The 26,001-nt window shown below is 42.7% G+C and overlaps 1 protein-coding gene across 4 annotated transcripts in view; it reads left to right on the top strand.

Moving 5' to 3' along the window:
• The window catches only part of LOC105482474 (jumonji and AT-rich interaction domain containing 2), a 280,037-nt gene that overhangs the window by 211,718 nt on the left and 42,318 nt on the right, over positions 1-26,001 (top strand). For all 4 annotated transcript variants that reach the window (XM_011742588.3, XM_011742592.3, XM_071097587.1 and 1 more), the window contains one exon: positions 11,876-12,052. In XM_011742588.3, the coding sequence (XP_011740890.2) occupies positions 11,876-12,052 (177 nt within the window). The remainder of the gene's footprint in view (positions 1-11,875; positions 12,053-26,001) is intronic.

The following is a 26,001-nucleotide window of genomic DNA, read 5'->3' as shown; positions in this document are numbered from 1 at the left end:
TGGAAGAGAATAAATTGTGAGGCCAAGGGAAAGACAGCGAATGGAGTTCTTTAAACCTTGTTTGTAATCTGTTAATGTCAGTGAGAAATCTTTGAGATGGGGAGAAAAAACCCTATGCCATTAATACTGGGATTAGTATAGATATGTAAACACCCAGCTAGTCATTCTGAGGTTAAAAGCTTTAGAAATCTAAAACAAATTTGTTTTAAGACACTACCAGCTAAGTCTGCAAGGCTCTTTCATTTCCTATTTAATATTGTGACCTAACATTTCTAAAGGAAAGGAGGGTGGGATGAATAGTGCAGCCGGCCCGAAGTATTTGCCCGCAGTGTATTTATCTTTAAATAGCTGCTTTGAAGGGGTCCACATGTCTTTTGCCAGAGGCATAATTAGTATCTTTCACTGGCACACGCGGGGAAGAGGGTTTTGCACTTACTGCATGCAGTGATTCGTACCATCGCCGTATTCCCTGTCACCACTCTCGTTATTCTTAATGAGTTCTGTCGTCTCCTCTTTGTTCTGACTATGATTATTAACAGATTAAAAAGAGCTTAATGTAGCAGAGCACTGGCAGGTTAAATGATTCTCTTATTTACATTTTCCTCTTTACGGGGCACTGCAAACAAGGGGATTCCCAAAGGGGACTCCTGAAGCATGCAAACCTACATACACAGTTCATTTCTATGACCGTGGGCTTCACAGTTGAGCGTCACTCACAGCTCGGCACATTGAAGAGCGTTATTATGGGGAATTCCTCGTAAATATCCTTACTGTCAGCCGTTGTGAAGCAATGCTGTCTTGTTTTGGAACTGCCTGCCTTTTGTTTCTTCTGTCTTACAGAATCTTTAGTGATCAGCTGTCATTCAATTGCTAATGAATTCAGCAAACCTTTATTAAACTCTTTTTGTATGCTAGACACCTAGAAAACAGATTAGGCCCAGGAAAGCAGTATCGGTGGTGGGTAAAATTGAGGATATAACAATAAATGCGTGAAAATGCTGGGGTAGAGATGTGTACCAATAAAAGTGGGAAGGGAGAGGCTCTGGGATGGCTGCAAAGGAATGGGTGACATTTGCTGCAGGTCTTGAGTTACAGTGCATTAGGAACCTTTGCAGAAAGAGGATAGTGCTGGGAAGGGGTTCTGTAGAAGCACCTGCCAAGGCATGCATTGATGTTGGAGGGCCTGGAGTTAAAGCAAGAAAGTTAGGATAAGCCTCAGATTCTGCATGCCCTGGGGTAGTTACTGGAGTGCCCCTTGGGTTCTTCAAGTCAGGGGTGACATCATTATACACCTACAAGGTTAGAAAGATGTTACTGGCAGCTCTGCAGAAAATCGATTGAGGCTGCAGGGAGGTCTTCCTAGGAGCATTGGCCGAAGGCTGGCAAGTCTTGGGGCAGATGATTTAAATATTTCTCAGCCTGAGCTTCCTCATCTGCGAAATGGATATTCTAGAGTCTACAGCACACAGTTGCTGCAGAAGTGAACTAAAGCTAATGGGTATGAACTAGCCCAGAATTAATACTTCAGGCAGTCATCCACATATAGTCATCCTTTGACAACTCTGGGGACTGATTTATGGACCTCCTTTTGATACCAAAATTCATGGATACTCAAGTCCATTGTGTAACATGGTACATGGTATTTGCATGTATGCACATCCTCCTGTATACTTTAAATAATCTCTGGATTACTTATAATACCTAATACAATGTAAATGCTATGTAAATTTGTTTCACAATATTGTTTAGAGAATAATTACAAGGAAAAAATGGGTCTGTATGTGTTCAGCACAGATGCAACCGTCTCCTTTTTTACCTGAATGTTTTCGATCTACAGTGGGTTGATTCCACGGGTGCAGAAGCCTCTGATACAGAGGTCCAACTGTACATTTATTTTCCACTTTTCCAGTGAATTGAGGCAGAGGTAGTGGAGAGGAAGAGAGTTAGATTTTGGATTCAGGTGGAACTGTCTAAAAGATCAGCTGAGTAGACCGTAGGTAATAGAAGAGACAGTCCACCTGTGGTGTTTTTTCTAGAGAGCGTTGCTGGCCTCGTTGGCAAGGAACACATGTTTTGATGTAGTCCTAGCCTTGAGTATTGAGGACTAGGAATTCTAAGTAGGGCAAACGCAAAAGCCTGGGGTGATTTGGAGGTCACAGAATGAAAGGGGATTAACCTGCCAGAAAGCAATTAAGTAATCCCCCAATTGCAAGGAACACTATGGTGCTAATAATGAGCTTCCTTGAGCAAAATGGGAATACTTTACATTATGTAAACTCTTTGGGGAGGAAAGCACACTGTCTCCAGTGGTACACAACTTTTTTTGAGGGTCTCTGGGAGGTGTTGCATCTTAGTTTTTGAGAACAGCAATAGTGAAAGTGTATGTTTGAGAATGGTGTCATCACTGCCTAGGGGCTTTCAGTGGCCTTACATTCTGCATATACTTGGTTTTCTCCTAGAGTCAGTTACTTAGCTCAGTTCTGCTGAGCTACCTGTTTGTTTGTTGGGATAGTTTTTCAGTTAATAATGAAGAAATCTGAAACCTTGGAAGTTTTGAGGTCTGAGGAGGGGAAGGATGGGTCCCTTTTATTGGCCCTGTGACCTTGATCAGATGTTATTAATAGGACCGTAGGTCATTTTGCTGTGAGGATTCTCCCTGCTACAGGCCAGCTGGCCTCTGGCCATGCTGTGCCCTCCCTGAAGATAAACCAGGCTCTCTTTTTCCTGCCAGTGAGTACTGGCACAGATTCAGTACTTCTCAGAGTCATATCTAGCCTTCTCCTTACTTTCTAGAGAGTCCTTGAGTCTTTCTGAAATCACTTAGAGAACATGGAAATAAGACTTTAAGTATGGCAGTGCTGTTTTGTTGGCCAAGCACCTTGCTGACTGCAGGGGTTTCATTGATAGCACTAAAGTCCCTGGGATCTGTGTCCCACAGGGAAGTTTAGTATTCGGCTTCTGTATTGGGAACTGAGGAGGGTCTCACATGATTCGCACAAAGACTTTTGTCTATAGTGGCTGTAAGTTAGAATGCTCATTTTTGTTGTTGGTGGTGGTGGTGGTTTTTGTTTTGTTTTTTGAGATGGAGTCTCGCTCTGTCACCCAGGCTGGAGTGCGGTGGCGTGATCTCCGCTCGCTGCAACCTCCACCTCCCACGTTCAAGCTATTTTCCTGCCTCAGCCTCCTGAGTAGTTGGGACTACAGGTGTGCCCCACCACAGCCAGCTAATTTTTGTATTTTTAGTAGAGACGGGGTTTCACCATGTTGACCAGACTGGTCTTGAACTCCTGACCTCAGGGGATCCACCCACCTTGGCCTCCCAAAGTGCTAGGATTACAGGCGTGAGCCACTCCCACTGCACCCGGCCAGAATGTTCACTTTCCTACTGGTTTCTTCTTCTCAACTTGAGATAATACTGTGATGGCTTGAGCCACCATCATGGCTGCTGCTATGTGGTATGATTTGTGTATTCAGTGAGATGAAGAGAACCGTGGATAGACCTTGTGGCATTTGACTGGATGTGTATTTGAATGTGTTTTGAATTGCCAGTGCAGACTCACAACATAGGAAAGGTTGTAAGGGGAATGTTACAGTTTTCAGTGACATAGATGCTAGATCAGCGTGGGAGTAGGAGATTGGGAGGGAAGGTGGTATGATACCCATTGTATTCTCCTTGTGAAGTCCCACATGTTAATTGCTCATGCAGATAGAATACTACCCTAATGTCGGGAATTTCCTATATGTGGGATTAGATAGGCACACCTGGGTGCTTAATTGGGGTAGTTCTTGAGCGCTGAAATCCAGGAAGAGGAGGAGGGAGGGTTGCTGAAGGAAAGATTGGCCATGCATCCAGGAGGTCATTGCGTCATCCCTCCTTGTTCCTTAACGAAGACGGAAGGTTCAGCTTATTCTAACCATTGAGTTCATTTTGCATTTTCACCCCCTATCTCCCGGAGCGTGGTCACCAACCAGTCTACTTACTTTCCCATTTGGGAAAGAAGATTTGCTGTCACCTATGGAAAGAATGACAGTATGATTTTATACCTATGAGTAAAATGATATCACCTTACTGTGAGTCGCTCAGCTTGCTTTTGCCTGTGTTTGAGACCATAAAAATATTTTGATTGAATACATTATGCTCTGTGTACAGTTGAGTAACCTCGAGTCTCATGGCAAGTAAGCCATTTCCAGAGCCTTAGCCTCATCCTGGAGTTATGGATCCCATGTAGAGTCCTTTCAGTGGTTGGTATCCTTTTTTATTTTTTGGACATACCTATTTAAAAAGAAGTACCTTCCCAAGATGTGCATGATTGGATAGGCACCTCCTTATTCAGGAAGGAATAGGGATTCCCTTTGTGTTTTGCTCATGGTATTGAGGGCTGCTTCCCTGTCTCTGCTACACAAACCCCGCTTCATGCCAGAAAGGACATTAAGTGAACGTTTTACATTCATTTTAATTTTAACCATTACCTTTCCTTTAGGACAATTGATAGTAATTTTGTCTTGATACAATGGAGATAAATTATTTAAGACATGAATGCAAGTCACCTTATAGAAAATAAGAGCACATGGAGTATCTGGTAGGCAAATGAATGCCAGTTGGGAAATTCTTCCCTAATAAGTTGTAAAGTCAAACCAGGAATAGGCAGAGATTGCCACTGGACATGTTACGTTTGTCCCGAAGTCTTTTAGGGAAGTTTGTGTTTACATGTTGTACATGCATGAACGTATGAGCTGAACGTAGACATCTGCCCTGTTTGAGTCTCTGGTGCCTTGTATAGTGCTTGGTACATACATACATACATACATACATACATAGATTGCTGAACTAGGGTATTGGGGTGCAACTGCTTTCTTTTGTGACTTCTTTCATCTTCTATCCATTGCCCAAGTCCCTGCCAGCTCACTTTGAAGTTTTGTTTCTTAATTTGATAGTAGGGTTGATTACTTTTCATTCTGTTTATGTATCCCGAAGATAAAACACAAACTCAGTGGGCCAGCCCCATGGTAATTGGGTCAAGCAGTAGAATTTGACTCTCCAGCTAAATGATAGTGCACAGGGAATCCCTTTAGGGTCTTTCCAAAATATAGCCAAGTGATGTTTGGCTGCTTAAGATCAAGAACTGGTCGAGGGCGGGAAGATAATGGGCAGGAGGGCTTGTCTGTGTACATGATTCATAGAGAAGAATCCAATTTTATAGAAACCACAGCCTAAATTGGAGAAAGCAAGCTTTTGGATTAAAATGATCTCTGTTGTGGTTGTAACATACCACAGTTTGATTTTTGTCCAGATGAAAACATTTGGTTTGCACTTCAGTAAATATTGTGGAGACATTGCCAGCTAATTCTGAAAAGTAATGAAATACGGCTTTGGCAAAGAGCAGATGCATTCCGTACTCTGATTGCTCTTATCTGATCCAAGTTCAGATTTTTTTTACATTTGCTAATGCACTTGAATAATCGGGAGAGAAAATCTGCCTGTAATTTTAATAGAAAAGTGTCTATACTGACTATACTTTTATAATGACCACCCATAAGGTCTTCCCCTGCTTCCCCTGAAAAAAATCCCACACAATTCCCAAACCTCTCAAACATCATACACCTTTTGTTGGTTACTTTTCTAAAATGAGAGTTTGTAAAGGAGTGTGGTGTTCCATGTGAAAAGTCAGCCTCTCTCACTTGCTAATAATGTGAATGGGGCTTGTGTTTTCGCCATGCAGAGTCCACCCCCGAGAGGTCATATGAGGTTGCGGAGCCCTTTCTTTTCTTTTTCTTTTTTCTTTTCTTTTCTTTTCTTTTTTTTTTTTTTTGAGGTGGAGTTAACTGTTGTTGCCCAGGCTGGAGGTCAATGGCGCGATCTCGGCTCACCACAACCTCCGCCTTCCGGATTCAAGTGATTCTCCTGCCTCAGCCGCCTGAGTAGCTGGGATTACAAGGCGCCTGCCACCACACCCGGCTAATTTTTTGTATTTTTAGTAGTGGAGTTTCACCATGTTAGCCAGGCTGGTCTTGAACTCCTGACCTCAGGTGATCCACCCGCCTCGGCCTCCCAAAATGCTGGGATTACAGGCGTGAGCCACCGTGCCTGGCCGGCAGAGCACTGTCTGAGAAAGCCTCCCTTGTTCTCACCATCCTTACTGGTGTTTCACAGCAGGTTGTAGATGAGCCTTGCTGTGGGGAGGGGAAGGCCTCTTTTTAGAAAGTATTTTCAAGTTGTGAACCGCCTGTCTTCATCTCTCTCTTCCTGTTGTTTTCAACCTTGTAGCTAGCTCCATTCCCATTTCTGTGAATCCTGGACCCACAATGAGCTTTTCAAAAGATTGCTTCATCTGACATTTAGAGGATAAAAATTTCCCTAATAAAATGTCTAGATATGAAGCTGACCCCTTATGTGCCAAGATCTATTAAGTTACAAGCTATTTTTAATGAAAAATTTAAAAACACACTGTTCTGTTTTTTGGGGGTTTTTTTGTTTGTTTTTTTTTTCTTTCAGACAGAGTCTCATTCTTGTCACCCTGGCTGGAGTGCAGTGGTGCAGTTTCAGCTCACTGCAACCTCTGCCTCCTGGGTTCAAGTGATTCTCCTGCCTCATCCTCCCTAGTAGCTGGGATTACAGGCATCTGCCACTGTGCCCAGCTAATTTTTATATTTTTTAGTAGAGATGGCCAGGCTAGTTTCGAACTCCTGGCCTCAGGTGATCCGCCTGCCTTGACCTCCCAAAGTGCTGGGATTACAAGCATGAGCCACCCTGCTCGGCCTGTTCTGTTTTCAAATACGTCTGCTAGATACGGAGTTTCTACTGACTCAGCACGATGTAATTACGTAATTCATCCATTAACCCATTCCCTACTGAGGAATATGCAGTAGTTTTCTCCAGTGATAAACACCCTGGTCTGCTGTGTGTCTTTGACGGGTTTGAAATATCCTTTCCTTCATCCTGTTTGTATCCAGCAGATTCTTCCTCCTCTGCATTTATTTTTAAAAGAGATAATCAAGCTTGTATCTAGGTAAAGAAGAAATAAATGCTCTTTATGTAAATGTCTTAATTGTAGTTTCTAAGATGCTTTGTGTCTTACACATTTGAGGTTGTTATTGAGCTGTTACTTCATTCAGTCCTTTTCTATCACTGTGATCATTTTTACTTTCCCATGAAATGTGAGATGATCTTACTGCATTTGTCTCAATGAGAAAAAAAGAACCCACTTTGGCCTCATTTTTGCCAGTTCTGTGGCTTCTCTGGGTCTGGAATGACAGTTTGACCCCTCTGCGATTTTCAAGTGGACATGCCAGCAGGATTCTTAGAGGGATTTATAGCAACCGCGTGGTGACAGAGCATTGGCATGTGCAGCATTAGACTCTGTTGGCTTTATTCTTTTGTACCTACTTCAGTTTGTCTATGAGGTTAATGAGATGGACAGGTTTGAGGGTGCCTGGCCAAATTCTGGATGTCTGTTCCTTCCAGGGGAGATGTCGATTGTTCATGAGTGCTCCTGCTGGTGGATGGGGGATGGATTGGCAGTTGCCCTTGGTGGATGATGCCTAGGAGGACAGTCAGGTCATGTGCAGGCTGGCGGGGCTGGCGGGGGTGGCGGCTGGGGGGGACGGCAGTGTTGTCCTTGTGGGTTACCCACCAGTGAGAAGAAGGGGTACAAACTTAACCTCTGAACTAAGGGCACTTTGGTGGTGGTTAACCGACCTCCTCTCCTGGAGTTCATTTTTATTCTGCTTCAATCCCTTTCCTATACTTTCCCTTTGCCAAGTCTTCTTTCTTCCAACATATTACCTCCTGATTCCCCGTTTGATTTACGAATCCTTCATTACCCATTTTTCTTTGTTGATACTTTACCTTTAGATCCAGACCAACGTGCCAATCATCTGAATAGAAGCAGAATCATCTTCTGGGTTGAAAACAATCCGTTTTTCCTTGTCCCCATATGTAGGAGAAATGGTGTTCTTTCCCACCTCTGACTTCAGGACTAGTTCCGTCAGAGGGACTTAATATTGTTAGAAGGTTTTACTTTGAGAACAAGTTCCTCAGAATTGCCCTTATTCCTCACTGGTCTTCTATTTCTAATCTTACATTTCTTCTATTTTAGCCCCTCACTTTCTTTCCCAGTACTCAGCAGGTCATATCACCTATTTGTTTTTGTGGAGGAGCCATTAAAACAAATCCATTCATAATATTGGTTGTTTTCTGCTTTTGTTAAAAAAATATCATCTATGGGCTGGGCATGGTGGCTCACTCCTGTAATCCCAGTGCTATGGGAGATCAGATGAGAAGATCATTTGAGGTCAGGAGTTTGAGACAAGCCTTGGCAATATAGCGAGACCCCATTCCTACAAAAAATGAAAAAATTATCTGGGTTTGGTGGTGTGCATCTGTAGTCCCAGCTACAGGAGGCTGAGGTGGGAGGATCACTTGCAGCCAGGAGGTCAAGGCTGTAGTGAGTCATGATCACACCACTGCATTCCAGCCTAGGTGACAGAGTGATTCCTTGTCTCAAAAACAATATATTATCCTTTGTGGATACCAACAAAGTCTGGATGCTGAACTGAGCGTCTAGATGTTTTCTCCGTTTTAGTTCTTTGCAACATAAACTCAATCCTCACCCTTTCTCTCAGCATCTTGAGTGTGAGGAATGTGATAGTTGCTTCATGCTGCTTCTCTAATGTTTGAGTTTTTAAAAAATCCTCAACAGATCCTGTTAAGTGGAAGTTAATTCCTTATTTCTAATGTGCTTTACATGGGTTTTTACCTGATTCTCTTTGAATCTTAGAATATTTTTATTGGGTCTTATTGCTGTATTTTCTTCTTTTTTGAGACAGAGTCTTGTTCTCTTGCCCAACCTGGAGTACAGTGGTGTGGTCTCAGCTCACTGCAACCTTTGCTTCCAGGTTCAAGTGATTCTCCTGTCTCAGCCTCCTGAGTAGCTGGGATTACAAATGTGCATCCCCATTTGTATTGTTAGTTTTTATATTTTTAGTAGAGACGGAGTTTCTCCATATTGGCCACGCTGGTCTCGAACTTCTGACCTCAGGTGATCCACCGCCTCGGCTTCCCAAAGTGCTGGGATTACAGGCATGAGCCACCGCGCCCGGCCTTATTGCTGTATTTTTATATTGCTCCCACATGGCCTCATTTGTGGAGTATTATTGCCTTTGCAACTGAGGGGAGAGAGGAAGGCTGGAGGGGTGATGGCTCTCCTCTTGAAATACATGCCTGTAACTTTTCAGTCCCTCCTGCTCCTCCTGTTACTGTTTCCCTCTAACAAATGGTTGAATTGGCTGCAGAAGTTACTATAAGAAAGATCTACACAAGAACCTGCTGTTTTTATACTGTTCCATCGTTTGGATTTCAGCTGCTAGTCATTGCCTCCAAGATACAATATAGGAAGGCTGTGCTTTAAAAGAAATTAAGCATGGCTATTTTTATCTGGAAGGAACTATTTAACCTTTTAAAAGAGGGAAATTTAATGGCAGAGTCTAAAACCTACAAGTTCTTTCCTAATAGTATGACTGACAGCATATGTTAGATCAATAGTAAAATGATTTGAACATTTTTTGAGGGCTGTACTTACTCTTGCTTTTTCATAAATACGTGTAAAGGTAGATTTAGGGAGGACGGATCAACAATGTTGTTATATTTGACTATGTAGATAACCTGTCTATACACACGAATGGTGATACTGTACTGAAAATCATGCTAATTAGCCTCCTGTTTTCCTAGTCAGTCTTGTACTAACTGTAAAACCATTTGGATTGAGCGTATATTTTGGTCCAGTGGAAATGGGGGTAGATATTTTTTTCTCTAACTCCTGACTCTTTATTTTACTCCCTCTTCTATTTGATTTTCCCCAAAGTCTGTGTCAGGTTTAAGAACCTTCTTTCTGTCCAGAATCTACTTCTAAATGGAGACAATTAAGGGGAGGGGAATAAAACATCAAAATGGCTTTTGTGAGACCAAGTTGAAATCTTCTGTCTACAGAGGGTCTTTCTGCTGACTACATCCCTTTGAAGTTGCATATCCAGTCAGTGATGTGGTTCACATAATTTGGGGAGATTTTGAACATTGGTAGGTCATGAAGATGCCTGTAGGAAAAGGAAGGGGTTGAAGGTCCCACGTACTCTTTGCATTTTGGGGAGATGGATGCTTGGTTTGCCATTTCAGCTCCTGATACTGCTCATTTTCCATTTCCTTGTCACTGAGCATATAGTTCCAAAGCTAGACAGAAATGGTTTTAACTGTGTGTTTAAACCTTGCGATCTTTGAGATCTCTATTTAGATAGGAGAGTGAATTGGTGATTTGTCTCTTCATTGATGTTACCAGAGTGTTTTTAGCTCATTCATAGGCAGGCAGGCAAGAGAAGACATGAATTTCCTATTTAGTTCCTTTACTATTATCTGAAGGGGATTTTGTTTGTGTTTTAGAAGCCTCTGGTTCCAAATAATGTACGAATGACTTGATTGTATCTCTGAATTGCCTTTGTTTGATAAAGAAGAACTATATTGTGCTTTTTTTTTTTTTTTTTTTTTTTTTTTAAAGAATATTGAGCCTAAGTGTGGGCATGGGGGCTCACGCCTGCAATCCCAGCACTTTGGGAGGCCAAGGCAGGAGGATCGCTTGAGTCCAGAAGTTTCAGACCAACCTGGGCAACATAGCAAGACTCCATCTCTACAACAATTATAAAAAATTAACTAGGTGTGGTGGTGCGCCTGTAGCTCCAGCCTACAGGATTGCTTGACCCCAGTAAAGGGTGCGGTGAGCTGTGATTGCACCACTGCACTCAGCTTGGGCAACAGAGCCAGACCCTGTCTAGAAAAGTAATGATATTGAGCTTGTTTTTTTGTTACTTTAAAATCGGGAATGAGAACCTTTGAGGATGCAAGGTTAACATGTAAAAGTGTAAGGGTGAGGAGGTCGGTTTTCATGTTGGGAGGTTTATTTTTTCATTTTTTATTTCAAATTCAGCACTTTTACTTAGTGCAGCGTAGGAATTTATTTGGGTAATTTTGCATCCAGTTAACCTAATCAGGACATCAAAGTAGCTTCAAAAACCATTGGAGTTTGGAGAACTTGTATCTACCATTCATTCCTAATGAATACAACACAGTGATTTTATATAATGAAATGTTATATTCCATTTTTACTTCTAGCTTCTCTAATCGTCTTTTCTTTGATTTTTTTTTTTTTTTTTTTTGAGATGGAGTCTCGCTCTGTCACCCAACCTGGAGTGCAGTGACCGGATCTCAGCTCACTGCAAGCTCCGCCTCCCGGGTTCACGCCATTCTCCTGCCTCAGCCTCCGGAGTAGCTGGGACTGCAGGCACCCACCACCGCGCCCGGCTAGTTTTTTGTATTTTTTAGTAGAGACGGGGTTTCACCGTGTTAGCCAGGATGGTCTTGATCTCCTGACCTCGTGATCCGCCCGTCTGGGCCTCCCAAAGTGCTGGGATTACAGGTTTGAGCCACCGTGCCCGGCCAATTTTTTTTTTTTTTTTTTTAAAGTCTATTAATTTAGAGTAATCTCCTTCCTCAGCCGTGGGTAGGTGTTTTTATTTTATTATTTTTTTGTTCCATCCTTGGAGGTGTTTTTTTTTTTTTTCTCAAGAGATATTCAGATGCGATTTTAAAAATTCTGATTTGTTCTGTTTTGTATCTTCTTCCTGCTGGGGGATTTTGCTTGAAATACGTTCAAAAGGCGCAGATGATCTTGGGAGTATTTGAAAAATAAATTTAAAATGGCAGTAGAGATCAGTTGCTTTGTTTTTTCTCCTCAGTTTTGAGGCTTTAGGTTTAGTGTTCATTGTGGTATTCCTTCCGGAAAGGGTGAGGGTCAAGGCCTGTGTTTATGAGCTATTTTTCTTATTCCACCAGGTTCTCCTGCGCTGCCCAACAGCATGGTGTATTTTGGAAGCTCTCAGGATGAGGAGGAAGTCGAGGAGGAAGATGATGAGACAGAAGACGTCAAAACAGCCACCAACAATGCTTCATCTTCATGCCAGTCGACCCCCAGGAAAGGAAAAACCCACAAACATGTTCACAACGGGCATGGTAGGTCCACCGTTGAACTTGGATAACAAAAAATCTAAAGCGCCTGGTGAGAGCTGGAAGAGAGCCTCTGCTGAGAAGAGATGAGATGAAGGCAAAGCTCGTTCTGGGTGCTTCTCCAGGGCCAGATACTTCATGGGCAAAGGGATTATTAGTATAGTTTAGTGTGGTCCAGGGTGTTCTAGGTGAGTGCAGATACTCTAATGTTGTGGAGATGATGGTAAATTGTATAAGAACTGCAGATGAACAGGCGTCGGAACAGGAAAAGACCATATCTACATGGGGATGGTCAAGATTTGGTGAAACAATACCTGTGCCCCCCTTTAATTACTAACGTGATTTTGGCAGGTAGCTACGGTGTAGGAAGAAAACTATCATTCCTCCTATGGAATTGCACATCCATTCTGAAGTGGACTAATTTTCCCCTTGTGTGTATAGTGTGGAGGAGGAGGAGGAGAAAAGGCAGGAGCAAAAGCTTGGGTATCACAGCGAGGAAACTCGTCTTATATGAATAAGTTGGCTATAGAAAGCTCCTAGTGGTTTTTCTTTCTTTCTTTCTTCTTCTTCTTCTTCTTTTTTTTTTTTTTTTTTGAGATGGAGTCTCACTCTGTCGCCCAGGCTGGAGCACAGTGGCACGATCTCAGCTCACTGCAAGCTCCACCTCCCAGGTTCATGCCATTCTCCTGCCTCAGCCTCCCGAGTAGCTGGGACTACAGGCACCCGCCACCACATCCAGCTCATTTTTTGTATTTTTAGTAGAGACGGGTTTCACCGTGTTAGCTAGGATGGTCTCAATCTCCTGATCTCGTGATCCACCCACCTCAGCCTCCCAAAGTGCTGGGATTACAGGTGTGAGCCACCGTGCCCAGCCGCCTAGTGGTTTTCAATAGAGAAGTGACCTAAATGGAGTTGTGCCCCGAAAACATAAAGCTGGCATCGGTGATGAGGACTTCTTAAAGGGAGATAACTTGAAGAAGGGGAAATGCACAGTGAGGTTGTAATTGTAGGCAATTCCCTGACCAAAGTAACAAGGGTTACTAAACATTGTTTGTCCAGTAGACATTAGAGGATGTAGAATAGGTATAAAAATGAGTGATTTCAGAGGCAGCACAGTGGTAGCCCTGAACTAATTGGAATTGCACTGAGTTGGGGAATAAGTGTAAGAAAAGAGGAAAGAAGCTGGGCATGGTGGCCAGCACTTTGGGAGGCCGAGGCAGGTGGGTCACGAGGTCAAGAGATCAAGACCATCCTGGCCAACATGGTGAAACCCCATCTCTACTAAAAATACAAAAAATTAGCTGGGCATGGTGGCATGCACCTCTGTAGTTCCAGCTACTTGAGAGGCTGAGGCAGGAGAACTGCTTGAATCCGGGAGGCGGAGGTTGCAGTGAACCGAGATTGTGCCACTGCACTCCAGCCTGGGCGACAGAGTGAGAGACTCTGTCTCAAAAAAAAAAAAAAAAAAGGAAAGAAAGAAAGAGGAGGGAAGCAAAGAGAGTGGGAGTCAGGAGGTATGGCTGTTTTCTGTTGCCCTTCTGTCAGCTACTCCACTAGACTTATTTTACTTAGGACCCACTGAGACCCTGTAAGATAGAGAAGCCTTGCCTACAAATGGCAGAAAATCAGTGCTGTCTGTAAGTGATGGAGGCAAAGGAATGCTGCTCATTTTTCTCCTTGGTGCCTGTGCACTGAACCGTCATTTGCCTTCTGGATTCACTGGGAAGTAGAGGCTCAGGACAAGCACAGCTTAGACATGATTGAAATCTCTGTCTAGCTTTCATTATTGTTGGGCCTTTCCGCTCTGTCCACTTAACAATTGTTCATCTGGCTTGCCTCTTGCTTTTGATTGTGTTTAGGTGACACGTATGCATAGTAGAGGGTGCGACGTCTTTTTAAGGTTTAATTGGGGAGATGGGGTAAATACAAAATGTAACCACATTTTAACCTTGTGGGAAAAGGTTGTTACTTGCAGCTGTAGTCATCAGGGCATCGGGATGGTTGGAAGAGACCTGCATATGTAAATTGGAATACAGGTATTAGTGTAAGATGTAATTTCTAAGGAGGAAGAATACCGCAAACAGAGTGATGCAGAATAATGCCTGTACTTGGGACTGTTGCCTGTTGTTCCGCTAGTGTGGACGTCTACTCTTTGGTGACCTGGAAAGACCCAGGTGAATTTATCTGACGTCTTGATCAGTTGAGTTAATCCCGTGTATACTAGTACAGTTGCACTGGGGTCCCTAACTCCTTTGTTTTCCAGAGTGTTTGGGCTTGATGTAGAGACATGGGATTCACATGCTGATTTTTCTCATGGATTCAGTTTTTAATGTTAATAATCATCATCTGCATGGATCTTAGTTATGTGCAGGGGCAGTGACTATCTGGCAGCACGTTACATGGAGTGTATGAAAGAAGGGGATAGAATGAGGGTGACAGGATAGGCTGAGCTCTCACCTAAAGGAGGGCATAATGATTCTACGTTGACCACTGTCATTGCCACTAGGAGTCAAGGAAAGTGTAACTATCTGTAGATACATATCTGTATGCATTTACACAGATAAACTTCTGAGTTTCAAAAATCTTAGGAGATTCTACTTTTCCATTTTTTATTAAAAAAATTTTTTTAATACTTGTTAATTCAGATATTTCCAGAAACATTGTTGGGATGTTTTTGTCCCCGAATGAATTTTGATGTAGGATAGTGTGTATCCTGGCTGCAGGCTGGGAGGACTAGGTGGAATGAGTGATCTTGGGTAAGCACTGACACACCCACCTCCTACTGCCTTTTCTGAGTTGTGTCCTTGCCCTGCCTCCTGATTCTCTTCCTCCCTGTCTCTTCTGTCGTCCTTTCTTTTACAACAGAGTCACAGCATCAGATAGAGGAGCTGCAGGAAGCATACCCATACCAGCTGGGTTTAGGCAGGGGACTAACTCTACTGAAACTTATAAACCTTTCTGTGCTTCCTTTTCTGAGACTTGTAGATAACCAAACTGAAAGGCCCTTCTCACATCCCTGAGCAGCTGGCTTATAGCTTTAGTTAGATTGACATCATCTGTGATTAGCCCTGTCCCCAACCTCCAAGCTTCTACCATTTTGATTATGTTGTATTTGAGTTGTGAATGGGTTTTCTTTGGTTTCAACCCAGCAGAGTCCCAGAACTACCATCTTGGGAGAATCCATGAGGCTGTGCAATCTGTTTGCCTTCATCTAAACTTCAGGGGAAGTTTGATGGGGGAATTCTTATAGGCCCAAGAGACCTGTATTTAGATCTGTCCAGACTGCAGTCCTTCCTGCTGTCCCATTCTGTTGTCCGAAGTCCCCAGCCATTTCCCTCTTCAGTCTTGTTAGGCCTGCTGGTTCCTGGAGCAGGCACTCACTTCCTGGCATGTCCTCTGCCATTTAGTTCACTGCTCTTCAGCAGCATCGTAGGGAAGTTTTAATCTTAGTCTGAGGTTTTCTTCTTATTGCTACCCCTGGGCATTTTTTAGATCTTAACCTGGTCAGAAAAATTCCATTTCCTATGGGGTGTTCAAAAGACCAAGCAAGTCAAAGAGACACAAGCATGAAACCAACCCTGCTAGAATTTTTCCTACAGAATTTGTGAGTTTTTAGCAAGTCTGAATACCTGTAAGTGTTAGGAAAGATTTCATGTTTACATGTTCTCGAAATTGCTGTATTTGTAGAGGATTTGGAGAGAGCTCAAACTCATTTTATTGTGATAAGTGCTGAAACATAATCATAGAATCTTTGCCATATTAACAATGGTGAATGATGTTAACCATTTATGGAGTTACCTTTTCTGTCCTAAATCAAATAAGATTAACTTCTGTGTAAATGAGAAAAATGTAAGCCCCTGTGCTTACCTAAGCGTTCTGGAAGATAGCACAGATGAACACGGCAATAGGATCTACCCACAGGAGCTAATGGGATATGATGTCTCCTGGCACATCTGTCAGAAATGTCGGAAGACAATCAGGTCTATCCGTGCGTTTCTCCTGATGAAATAGGTTTCGGTGTCTCATTCTTGTCATTCTCTGTCACTTGGTGATGCTACTTGGGTGACTTGTATCCCTTGTCTTCTGGTGTGTGTGTGCCGCTCCCCCCCAGCCCTTGTGTCCTGCCACCCAACTCACACCCATATACCAAGGTCCTTAAGGTGGGGTGGTGTGGGGCAGGGGCTGTTGGCTGTAAGCAGCTTAGATACTCCAGTGATCGTTGGGGCTCCATTAAGAAAGACATTTTGTAGTTTCTGTGTATGTTTATGGGTTTTGTGTATTTGTTGTCCCTTTGTAGGCATCTGAGTACCAAGTCTTTTGTGAAGTCATATGAAAAGAAAAAATCCCCACAAGCCACTACCTGGGATATAGGTCTCTGCGGAGTCCTTCCTGCTGTTGCCACATGGCTTGAATGGCCTTGGAAGGCAAAGAGTAACAATCCACAGGATGTCAGTGATTCCTTCTGACGCCAGTGGAGGGAATGGAATAAAGCCAGCTTAGTAATATACAGGCCCCTTGGAATGCTCCTCCGATTTCAGATGACCCAGGGGAACATGCTGGTTTCATGAAACCAAAGTCAGCTTTGAAGAAAGCTAATGTCAGCCTCAGGTTCAGGCAGTATTGTAGAGAAACACTGAGCTCTCCGTAGCTGGCTAGCTGTGCTACCCAGTCTGTTTTACATCCGCTGTTATATTAAGATGGATGACAAGGAAACAAACTGACGTCAGTTTATTAAAGGAAACACTTGTGACGTTGGGAGTAATCCCTCAGGCAAGAGGTACTAATTGAACGTAAGAGTATTTCTGAAGTTATTGTTTTCAACAGCAGAGAAGGAAATTATTGATCATCTCATCCAAAATTGATGAAAACCAAAGTGTAGCATTCTTTCAAAATTAAACATTCTCAGCTGTGGAATATTCTCATGCCCAACATTGCTACTTCCTCAGCCATTTCTAGATAATGCTGTGTTGCTCAATATGCATATTTGTTGTTATTTTTGTCTGTTCATTTCCTAGGAATGTCTTTGCCACCATTGAACAGTCATCAGGAACTTAGTTGCATGCCTGTTTTTAGCTACTTGTTTTGTTAGCTGTGTGTTCTTGGGCAAGGCATTTACTTAGCTTCTTTGATTCTTAATTTCTACTTCTGTGAAATCAGCATGATAGAGTAGATTAGCATTCATGTGTCCATTCATTGATTCATTTATATCCCAGCATAAGGAAACAATGAAGCTGTATCATGGGCAACAGTAGAGCCATTCAGATCTCTAATGGTGGATGCCAGCCATTGTCATATGTTCAAGGAAAATGACATTTCCAAGATCACTATTCAGCTGGGTGAAGGTTCCCATCTAAAATTTCGTCCCTGTAATCCATTCTTCTTTCCCTGAGATAATAGTGACTTGTCCAGATTAAAATATTTATATTCCATCCTGTCTTCAACCCCATTCACATTGCTGTCTATACTTTGTCTTCATTCTCTTATAACCCTTAGGAAAACTGGTGTACTGTTGCATCCTCTAATCAGAGGTTGAGTTGTTGAAAGTCAGTACCAATCCCAGTCGACACCAGTGGTTTACACAAGAATCCTCCAAGTGGTCCAGACTGCTGGGATCACCTAGAGCTTTGTTTTCATGTGTTAATAAATACAGACCAAATTTTGGCAACAGTTCCCATGGCAGCTAAAAGTTCTTTTCTGCAGAAGTTCACTGAGGTCCATATCTCTAAGTTTAGAGCAGAATTCCTAGAAATTTCTTATAATGAGATTTCATTATGGGTATCCGTCAGTCATCAAAGGGAGTATCTATTTAAATGTGACATAAGATAAAATAGGCCGGGCGCGGTGGCTCAAGCCTGTAATCCCAGCACTTTGGGAGGCCGAGATGGGCGGATCACGAGGTCAGGAGATCAAGACCATCCTGGCGAACACGGTGAAACCCCGTCTCTACTAAAAAATACAAAAAACTAGCCGGGCGAGGCGGCGGGCGCCTGTAGTCCCAGCTACTCGGGAGGCTGAGGCAGAAGAATGGCATAAACCCGGGGGGCGGAGCTTGCAGTGAGCTGAGATCCGGCCACTACACTCCAGCCCGGGCGACAGAGCCAGACTCCGTCCAAAAAAAAAAAAGATAAAATGAAACAGATCTTCCTACAGAGGGTTCCTCACAATAAAAAGGCAAACAGGCACCAGTGCCTTGCAAATATAATCAAGCTTGGAGCTCTGCAGGTGCTGTCAGAAAAGAGGTTAGCAATTTTCTGAACCTGAAAAAGGCATCTTCTGAACAGACAGAGGGAAGAGACTCAGACAGAGGAAAGAGTCCTGGAGAGCACCACATCTCAGGCCACATCAGGTGCTGTGGAACTGCCAGGGAGGCCCAGATCCTGGCTCAGCCCTGGAACTAGCATTTTCTCTTGCATAATTGCCTACCACCTGTTCTTCAACATAAACCCACTAGCCTCACATTGTGCCACCAGACAAGGCACCTGAGCCAGACTGTGCTGTACCTGTGACCTCAGGAAGCTGTGATGCTCTGCCCTTACCCCTGTTCCCTGATTTTTGAGTGCTCTTGGTGAATAGAAGCACAACATAAGGTGTGCTTTAGATGAAAATAAGTTCTCTGGCTGCATGGAAAGAACAGTTTGGATATAGTTAAGAAGGTGAGCTCAGTCTTCCTTCCTCACACCTCACACTCCCTCATTTTTAGAAAACATTAAAATGTAGAGGCAGATGATCTTCATGTCCTTTTGGTTCCTGACTTGGGTGAAGAAGGCGCAGGTGTGAAAATAGGTTTTCTAGCAGGAAGAACCTGGGTGAGGGCATCACGATTGTGTATTCAAGCAGCTGCTCAGAATTGTTGAATCTTTCACAAGAGAAAGGGGAAAGCAAGCTGGTTTTTTTGTGATTCTCCATTACAGGGTATTTCTCTTATCAGATTTGTGCTTTTCCCTATTCTATATGCTCGAGCTGTTGAGGCGTGTCAGGAAATCTAGCAACATCTGTATCCTCCCCAGAGGGATCACCCCTGCTGAAATGTGGAGAAATAAACACACAGAAAACAAAGTGTGGAAAACTGGTGCTTTACTACCAAGGCGAATTTGGCCAAAATTTTAATTAGGCCACACTTCAAGGAGAACAGCTTTATTTCAACTGCTAGCTAAAGAACCTAGAACCCAGACTGCCAGGGGTGTCCTGTTTCATCTTGTTTCTCCACAATCAGAGGAGGAGAGTGGCTCCGGGCATGGAGCCAGGACATCTGGCCTCATGGCAGAGGTGGCAGGAGAGGACACACACACCATCCACAGTGTCCTGCCATCAGCTTCCACATGGGCCTGAGGCCGTACTCCTCTTCCTTGGAGCAGGAGTCCTGATGCCAGTAGTTTCCTGCAAGAGCCTGCTGTCCCCAGGCAGATGTTTTGTTTTGCAAACATTACACAGGACTCTAATGTGCTCATTTATAATCCACTGAACATCCTAATGGAAATGGATTTGTTTATTAAAATACATAATCTGAAATGATTTGGACAGCATCACATGAGCTTTTAACCTTGGGTTAGCACTCAAGGGTTACAATAACAATGCTTCCAGCAACTTCTATTTCAATAGCACATCAGAGTTTCAAAATACTCGTACATATACAGAATCTCAAATGATTCTAAAAATAGAGCCCTTAGGTAATGACTGTTTGGAAACCAAACAACACAATCAAAACACTGCTTTGTGGCTATTTATATTACAAGTTGATATTTGAAATGCCTAGATTTTTCTTAAGCTCTCATAATTGGTTATTTTTTCCAGGGGGTAAGTGAGGTAGACTAGAAGAATTAATAAATGCCTTTGGAATGAATTTGCCTTGGCTTTTCTCAGTCCTTTGTGGAGGAGACCTTGGTGAAGGCTTGTTGCTAAATCAGCTGCATATATATTTTTTAAATGCTTTTTATTACTTAAAAAATGGAAGGAAGAAGAGTGGCTATTGTTTCTTTTGTGCACATCTTTTTCTGAAGAGGGATATTTCTCAGAAGACTTTTTAAACAACATGTCATTGGCCTCCCAGCTGGAATGATTTAATTGCTTTTAGATTCACACCGGGGGCATGTTGTGTAAGGGCCAAAAAGCAATCATTTGGATGAGTTTATCACATTTCTGCTCTGTGGTTGCCTTTGAGGGGCATCGAGCCCTCTCTTTGTCTGGGGTGGTTTGGGGGGCGTCGTACATCAGGGTCAGGAGCTCGCCATAGCCCTGCTATGTTCAGTGGGGACAGAAACTCCCTAACAGACAAATGCTTTTTTTTTTTCTTTCCCCCCCAATCGCAGTTCTCATGTGATATCCTTTTTACCTCTTTTTAACCTCTGGTAGCTCCATTTTTCCTGTTGAGGCAAGTGACTATTCCAAAAGGTTGGAATATGGGATGTGAGTTTTTTTTGTTTTGTTTTGTTTTTAGAGCAGTAATGCATGTGGAAACCAATTATGCAATGTATGTTTCTAACCACCCCCTTTACACATTTAGGGCAGTGTTCCTTAGAGGCCGTTTGGTAGAATGGTTCAGAGCATCATGATTCCAGCACTGACACACTTGTGCCTGCAACCTTAGAATGTTTCTGTTTTAGTTTTCTTATCTCTAAAGAAGAGATGATAGGTTTTGGTAAGAACTAAGTGAATTGATATATGTTACAACAGTTAATGTTGGAAACTGCCGTGTTGCATATTATTAACGTAATGTGATTGAAAAGATCCGGTGCCGGGAACAACCTTATAATTGCTAAGAAAACCCGAGAAAGTTTATGTATCTCATATGCCTGGGACACGATAAGGACTGTCAAAGAGTCAGCTATTACCCTTGAGTGCTGTGACTTTATCAACCTCACCAGAACTGTGTTGTGAGCTGTTTCTGTGTGGTAGAAGGTCTTGTGTCAGGATTATCATTCCTGTGTCAAGATTATCATTCTTTCTCTGTTTCTTCTTGCTTTGCTAAAGTATTTGTTCCACTGGCCACGTAGGGCCTTAGGGGGATATAGGTACACCCTTCGGGACAGCTGGTCCGTGCCCCATGAGTTCAGTGTTGGGGGATGCATAGCCCTGCCTTTGTAATTCTTTCTGTGACAGGCAGCTAGAAGATGGTGTACCTGGTGGTGGAAGAGAAGCTCCTGGCTCTGATACCTCTTTCTAGCCTTGTGTCTGGCTGGTTATTTAGCCTCTTTAAGCTTTAGTTTTCCTCCTTTGTAAAATTATATTATTAATACCTGACTCAAAATGCTGCTTGGTGTTGTCGGGGAGGATATGTGAGGGTGGGGACACTACTCTTAGGCATGGATGCAGATAGAGAGGGCTGACTGTGTTTTTTTCGTGCTAATGTTTTTACTTTGAAAACGACCAAGTTGCCTATGACTTGTATAATCAATTGTGTCAATGGGATGCATTCTGATCTAACTGCATGTGCATATTCAAGGGTGTTTCTCTCTCAGTGTGTAGTCAACAGTCACAGATTCCTTCCTCAAATCCAAAGGTGAGCCAGAATTCTTATCACTGACTTCAGATGTGGTTGGCCTGTTATAAATCCTTATTTTTGAAATTTAAGTGTTTTGTTTTTGTTTTGAGATGGAGTCTGGCTCTTGTCACCCAGGCTGAAGTGCAGTGGTGTGATCTCAGCTTATTGCAATCTCCGCCTCCCGGGTTCAAGCGATTCTCCTGCCTCAGCCTCCTGAGTAGCTGGGATTACAAGTGCCTACCACCACACCTGGCTAATTTTTGTACTTTTAGTAGAGACAGCATTTTTACCACGTTGGCCAGGTGGCTCTCCCGAGCTCAGGTGATCCGCCTGCCTCCGCCTCCCAAAGTGTTGAGATTACAGGCATGAGCCACTGTGCCTGGCCGGATTTAGGGTTTTATGAAACCCAAAACTGCAGAAACATTTTATTCGTTTGTTCTTTAGGAGTTAACGCTGTCCTTTTCTGAGTGTAACCTGCAGTTCTGTGCTCTTTCCTTGATTCTTGCTAGTGATAAAGCATGAGACCCTTGCAGACCAACTTCCCATTGCCCCATAAGGCCATTTGTCCAGATGTTCCTCCCTTGCCATTAACACTAACATTTTAGAGCGGCTGATGCCCGCACAGGCCGTGGGGCTAGTAATCATCAGGTCTGCCGTCCTTTCCTCAGTGCCTTTTGGGGCCAAGAGGGCCAAGAAGCCATTTTTCAATGACAAAAACCATTCATCCTGATTTATGGTCTTTCTGTTGTCCTGACCTTTATATTCTCATAAAGATCTTACGGCCTTTTAATCTTTAGTGTCGTATGTTAGCAGGAATGTATGTAAGAAATTTGCGTAAAGGGCAGTTATATCCAAGTCTGTTGTTTTATCACTGCACATAATGCATTCACACTTGTAGATCATGAGGAGAGTGGCAACCAAGTGGTAATTGGTGAGAAAAATATTACAGAATTTAAGTTCTTCTGTAGAAAAGGAAGAAGATGTGATTGGCTTTAAACATTCTATTTCCAGGTTTCTGTTATACTTGTGATCAAAGTGAAAGAGATTTCATTGTGTGAACGTTCCAGAAGGGTTTTACAAAGCCTGTAAACCAGTAGAATTTGCTTATGATACTGGAGTTTCGGAGTACAGAGCCAGCTGAAGGTTCCGTCTCTTGCATCCCAGGTTGACGTTTGCTCCCTGTGCGAGTGAGCTGCTGGCTGGAGGCAAGGTGATAATGGGGCTTTTGCTCACCTAAGCTGTGTTCTTGCAGCTTTCCCTAGTTTTCCGCGGATGCTGTAGCTAAGTTAGTGCGCTGTTTTGGCCCAGGGCAAACCGGGTTACAGCACTCACACATGCTACATTAAAATCCATTTGAACTGTTGGCACAGGTTGGCAGACATTCCATTGTTTTCAGACAATAGTGACTCAAAGTTGAACTGGCTCCAGGGAGCAAGTGTGGCTTTTGTACAGTAACAGGGATTTAATGCCAGCCAATTGATGGAGTCTGTGTCTTGCCCAAGTAAGGGATGCCTTGTAATGACATGAAGCGTACATTTAAATATCTGGCTTGAGATCAGAAACTTGCGGTGGATCTCTCTTCCCTTGCTTAACACATTTCTTCTTTATTTACAGTGACTCTCTTTCTCTCTCTTTTTTTTTTTTTCCCCTTTCATTTGTTTTGGGGTGTGGACAGGAAGAAGGTATTTTAATTTGGGGGTTAATTCGGTCCCATCTTCAGGGTCTTCTGTTCATTCTTTTCCTTTGTTGCCTTGCTAGCAGATGTTTCAGCTGACTTTCTGTAATGGTCCTTGTCTAGATTTTTCTCTTTCAAGGAGGTTAGGCCTTCCGAACTGTATTATTTTAGCTCATACATTGCATAATCCCAGGATATCTTATAACTTTTGCTGGATGCCAAGTAAGGACTCCTGTTTCATACACATCTAATAATCTAATAATACACATCAGGATTCCCTCTTGTGTTTGGATGAGGTGCCTTTATTAGCATGGGTAATTGGCAAGATAGGGGCATCTGGTTCTGGGTGGCGCTTGCAGACAGGTAAAAGTAGAAGGCCAGCTTTGTCAGCTTTCTCTAAAAATTTTTTTTTTTCACGTGTGGATCTTTGCCATTGCAGCAAGAGCTTTCGAAAAGATCATCCTTCTTATATTTGCATAACTCCTTTCTCTGAAGAACGCAAAGCACTTATATACTTTATTCAAAATACTTCAGCAAGTCCTGGAGGGCGAATAAGAGGAAGCAGCCAGCCGGTCTATAGTTCAGGGAATTGAGGCCCAAATGGGGTTGGTGAGCAGAACTAGAAATCAAAATCAAGAGTGTGCATGGAGTGAGGGTATTAAAAACCTTACGATCAGTTTTTCAGACCTTCCGTGAGGGTCTCTTCAGGAAACTTGTGTCAGCTTCTAAATATGCGAACAAAGCTTTTGGGGAACGTTGTTTAGGACAAGCTCCCTGGAGGTATAGATGTGAATTCCCCTAGGAAATTGTAGCTCTCCACCTTTCAAATTGTTACCGGATTGCTGTTAAATATGTTTCTAAAGTAACTTCTTTTGCCCATATCTTTTTCATCCCTCACTGGGAGCAAATCTTACCTTCTCAGGGATGAGGTGACCCTAAATCAAAATAACAGCCTTTGGATTTAAAGATTTTGCCTGCCGTGGTGTGAAAACACTTTTCTGTAGGCCGTTTAACTTTCGGAGTATGTGTATACAAATCAATATATTTGTCTGTGTTCATTAATGTAAAGCTATTTGTATCTGAGCACAATACAGTTTCCTAATGTGGTTCACAGTGATGAATGCTTTTTTTCTCTCCTTAAAGAAACTAGTCCAATTATTTCTTTTAATTGGGGACGGTGTGTGGAGGACTTCTATACATCGAACTTTCTGTCTTTTTCTCTCTTATGTTCACAGGGTTTAATCTTTCCCTGTGAGAGTGAATATTTTTTTCCTTTCCTCTTCTCTCCCTTTCTCGAATCTTACAAATTAAGACAAAAGATAATTACTTGGAGGAGTAAAACTGGCAGGTTCCCACGACACTTAAAATTAATGAGCTGTTGAGTACAAAATATACCCTGTCTTTGGCTCTGTCGGTGTTGCCCAGTCCTCCCCCTGCCCCCTTTACTTCCCGTTTAACACATGATTTGACTTTCTGGCTTTGTTTGCCATTTGGGCATATCGCCGCTCTAAAACAGCATGATGGTTACAAAAAGTGGGTTTACTTGAAAACGTTCTCTTTGTTTGCAAATCAAAGTTAATTTGATTCAGTTTTTAATTTCTGTATGTTTGAAAACTCTTCTGTTTCCAGATATCTTATAAAAATATTGTTTAGTAGAGTACCTTGCTGAAGTCCTCAGGGCAGCCAGTTTGGTTCATTATGTAACTTTCACCTGCTTCCCTCACCCCTCCGGTTCCCCTTTCCTAAAATCCTAGTATTTTAGGATTGTTTTGCTGTCCATAGTATTTTCCTGAGCAGTAGGTTTTGTGACCTCAAAATAACAACCAAAGAGTTGTGCATCTGGTTTCAGGTACGGATACTGCAAAGAAGGATCTGTTTTTTTCAGATCAGAAAGATACTGCTGGCTAACCACTGTTACACTCTGGGACTGTCTGTGAAAGTCCCAGCTTAGCAACTGGCCTTGCCCTGCCAAGTGATGTATCACTGTAATGAAAAATAATCATCGTCTAAAACCAAACACTTATTAAGAGTTACATTATTTGACCTTTTTGTTAATCTCGTTAATGTCTTACTAAGTAGGATACAGCCATATTATGATTGCTTCTGTATTCATCTTTTGAGTGTTGCAGTACATAGTTTGGTTGATGTATATGAAGAAAATCAGCTTGGGATAGACATGTATGTACATGGGAAATGGCCTTCATAGATGATTTCAGTACTTGATAGGATAGCAGGCTCTACAAGTGGTAGTTTCCTACAGGTCATTTCCTCTGGGAATCTGTACCTTTATCAGTGAACTTTTCATACTGTTAGATGAATATCCGTTGGTTTGTCTTTTTCTTTGAATGAACCTTTAACCCATGCGCTATTTTCTAGCATAGCCTGTGTTGTTCATTTGAAAATAATGGTTCACTGAGTTCTTGTTAGCATCTTTGGTAATAAACAAGGGTACATCATCAAAGAATCTCTGTCAAACTCATGATGGCAGATACTGGTTTTCTGAAGTTCTAATTTTTGCCTGAAAGCATGAATTCTGTCATTGGCAGCAATGACTATTAGTTACTTGCCTTGAATAGACAGGCTTGCTTTGTTCGTTTTTGGAAAAACCTAGTAACTAAGTGAAGACTACAAATAACGAAGTCCGAAGAACTATATTGCGTTGGTCCTTCTTGAAGTAAAAATAACATCCTGGCCGGGCGCGGTGGCTCAAGCCTGTAATCCCAGCACTTTGGGAGGCCGAGACGGGCGGATCACGAGGTCAGGAGATCGAGACCATCCTGGCTAACACGGTGAAACCCCGTC

Source organism: Macaca nemestrina, chromosome 5, assembly GCF_043159975.1.
Source record: "Macaca nemestrina isolate mMacNem1 chromosome 5, mMacNem.hap1, whole genome shotgun sequence".
NCBI classification, from domain to species: Eukaryota; Metazoa; Chordata; class Mammalia; order Primates; family Cercopithecidae; genus Macaca; species Macaca nemestrina.
The sequence above is the reverse complement of the archived record's forward strand: the minus strand, read 5'-3'. Positions and strand labels throughout refer to the sequence as shown.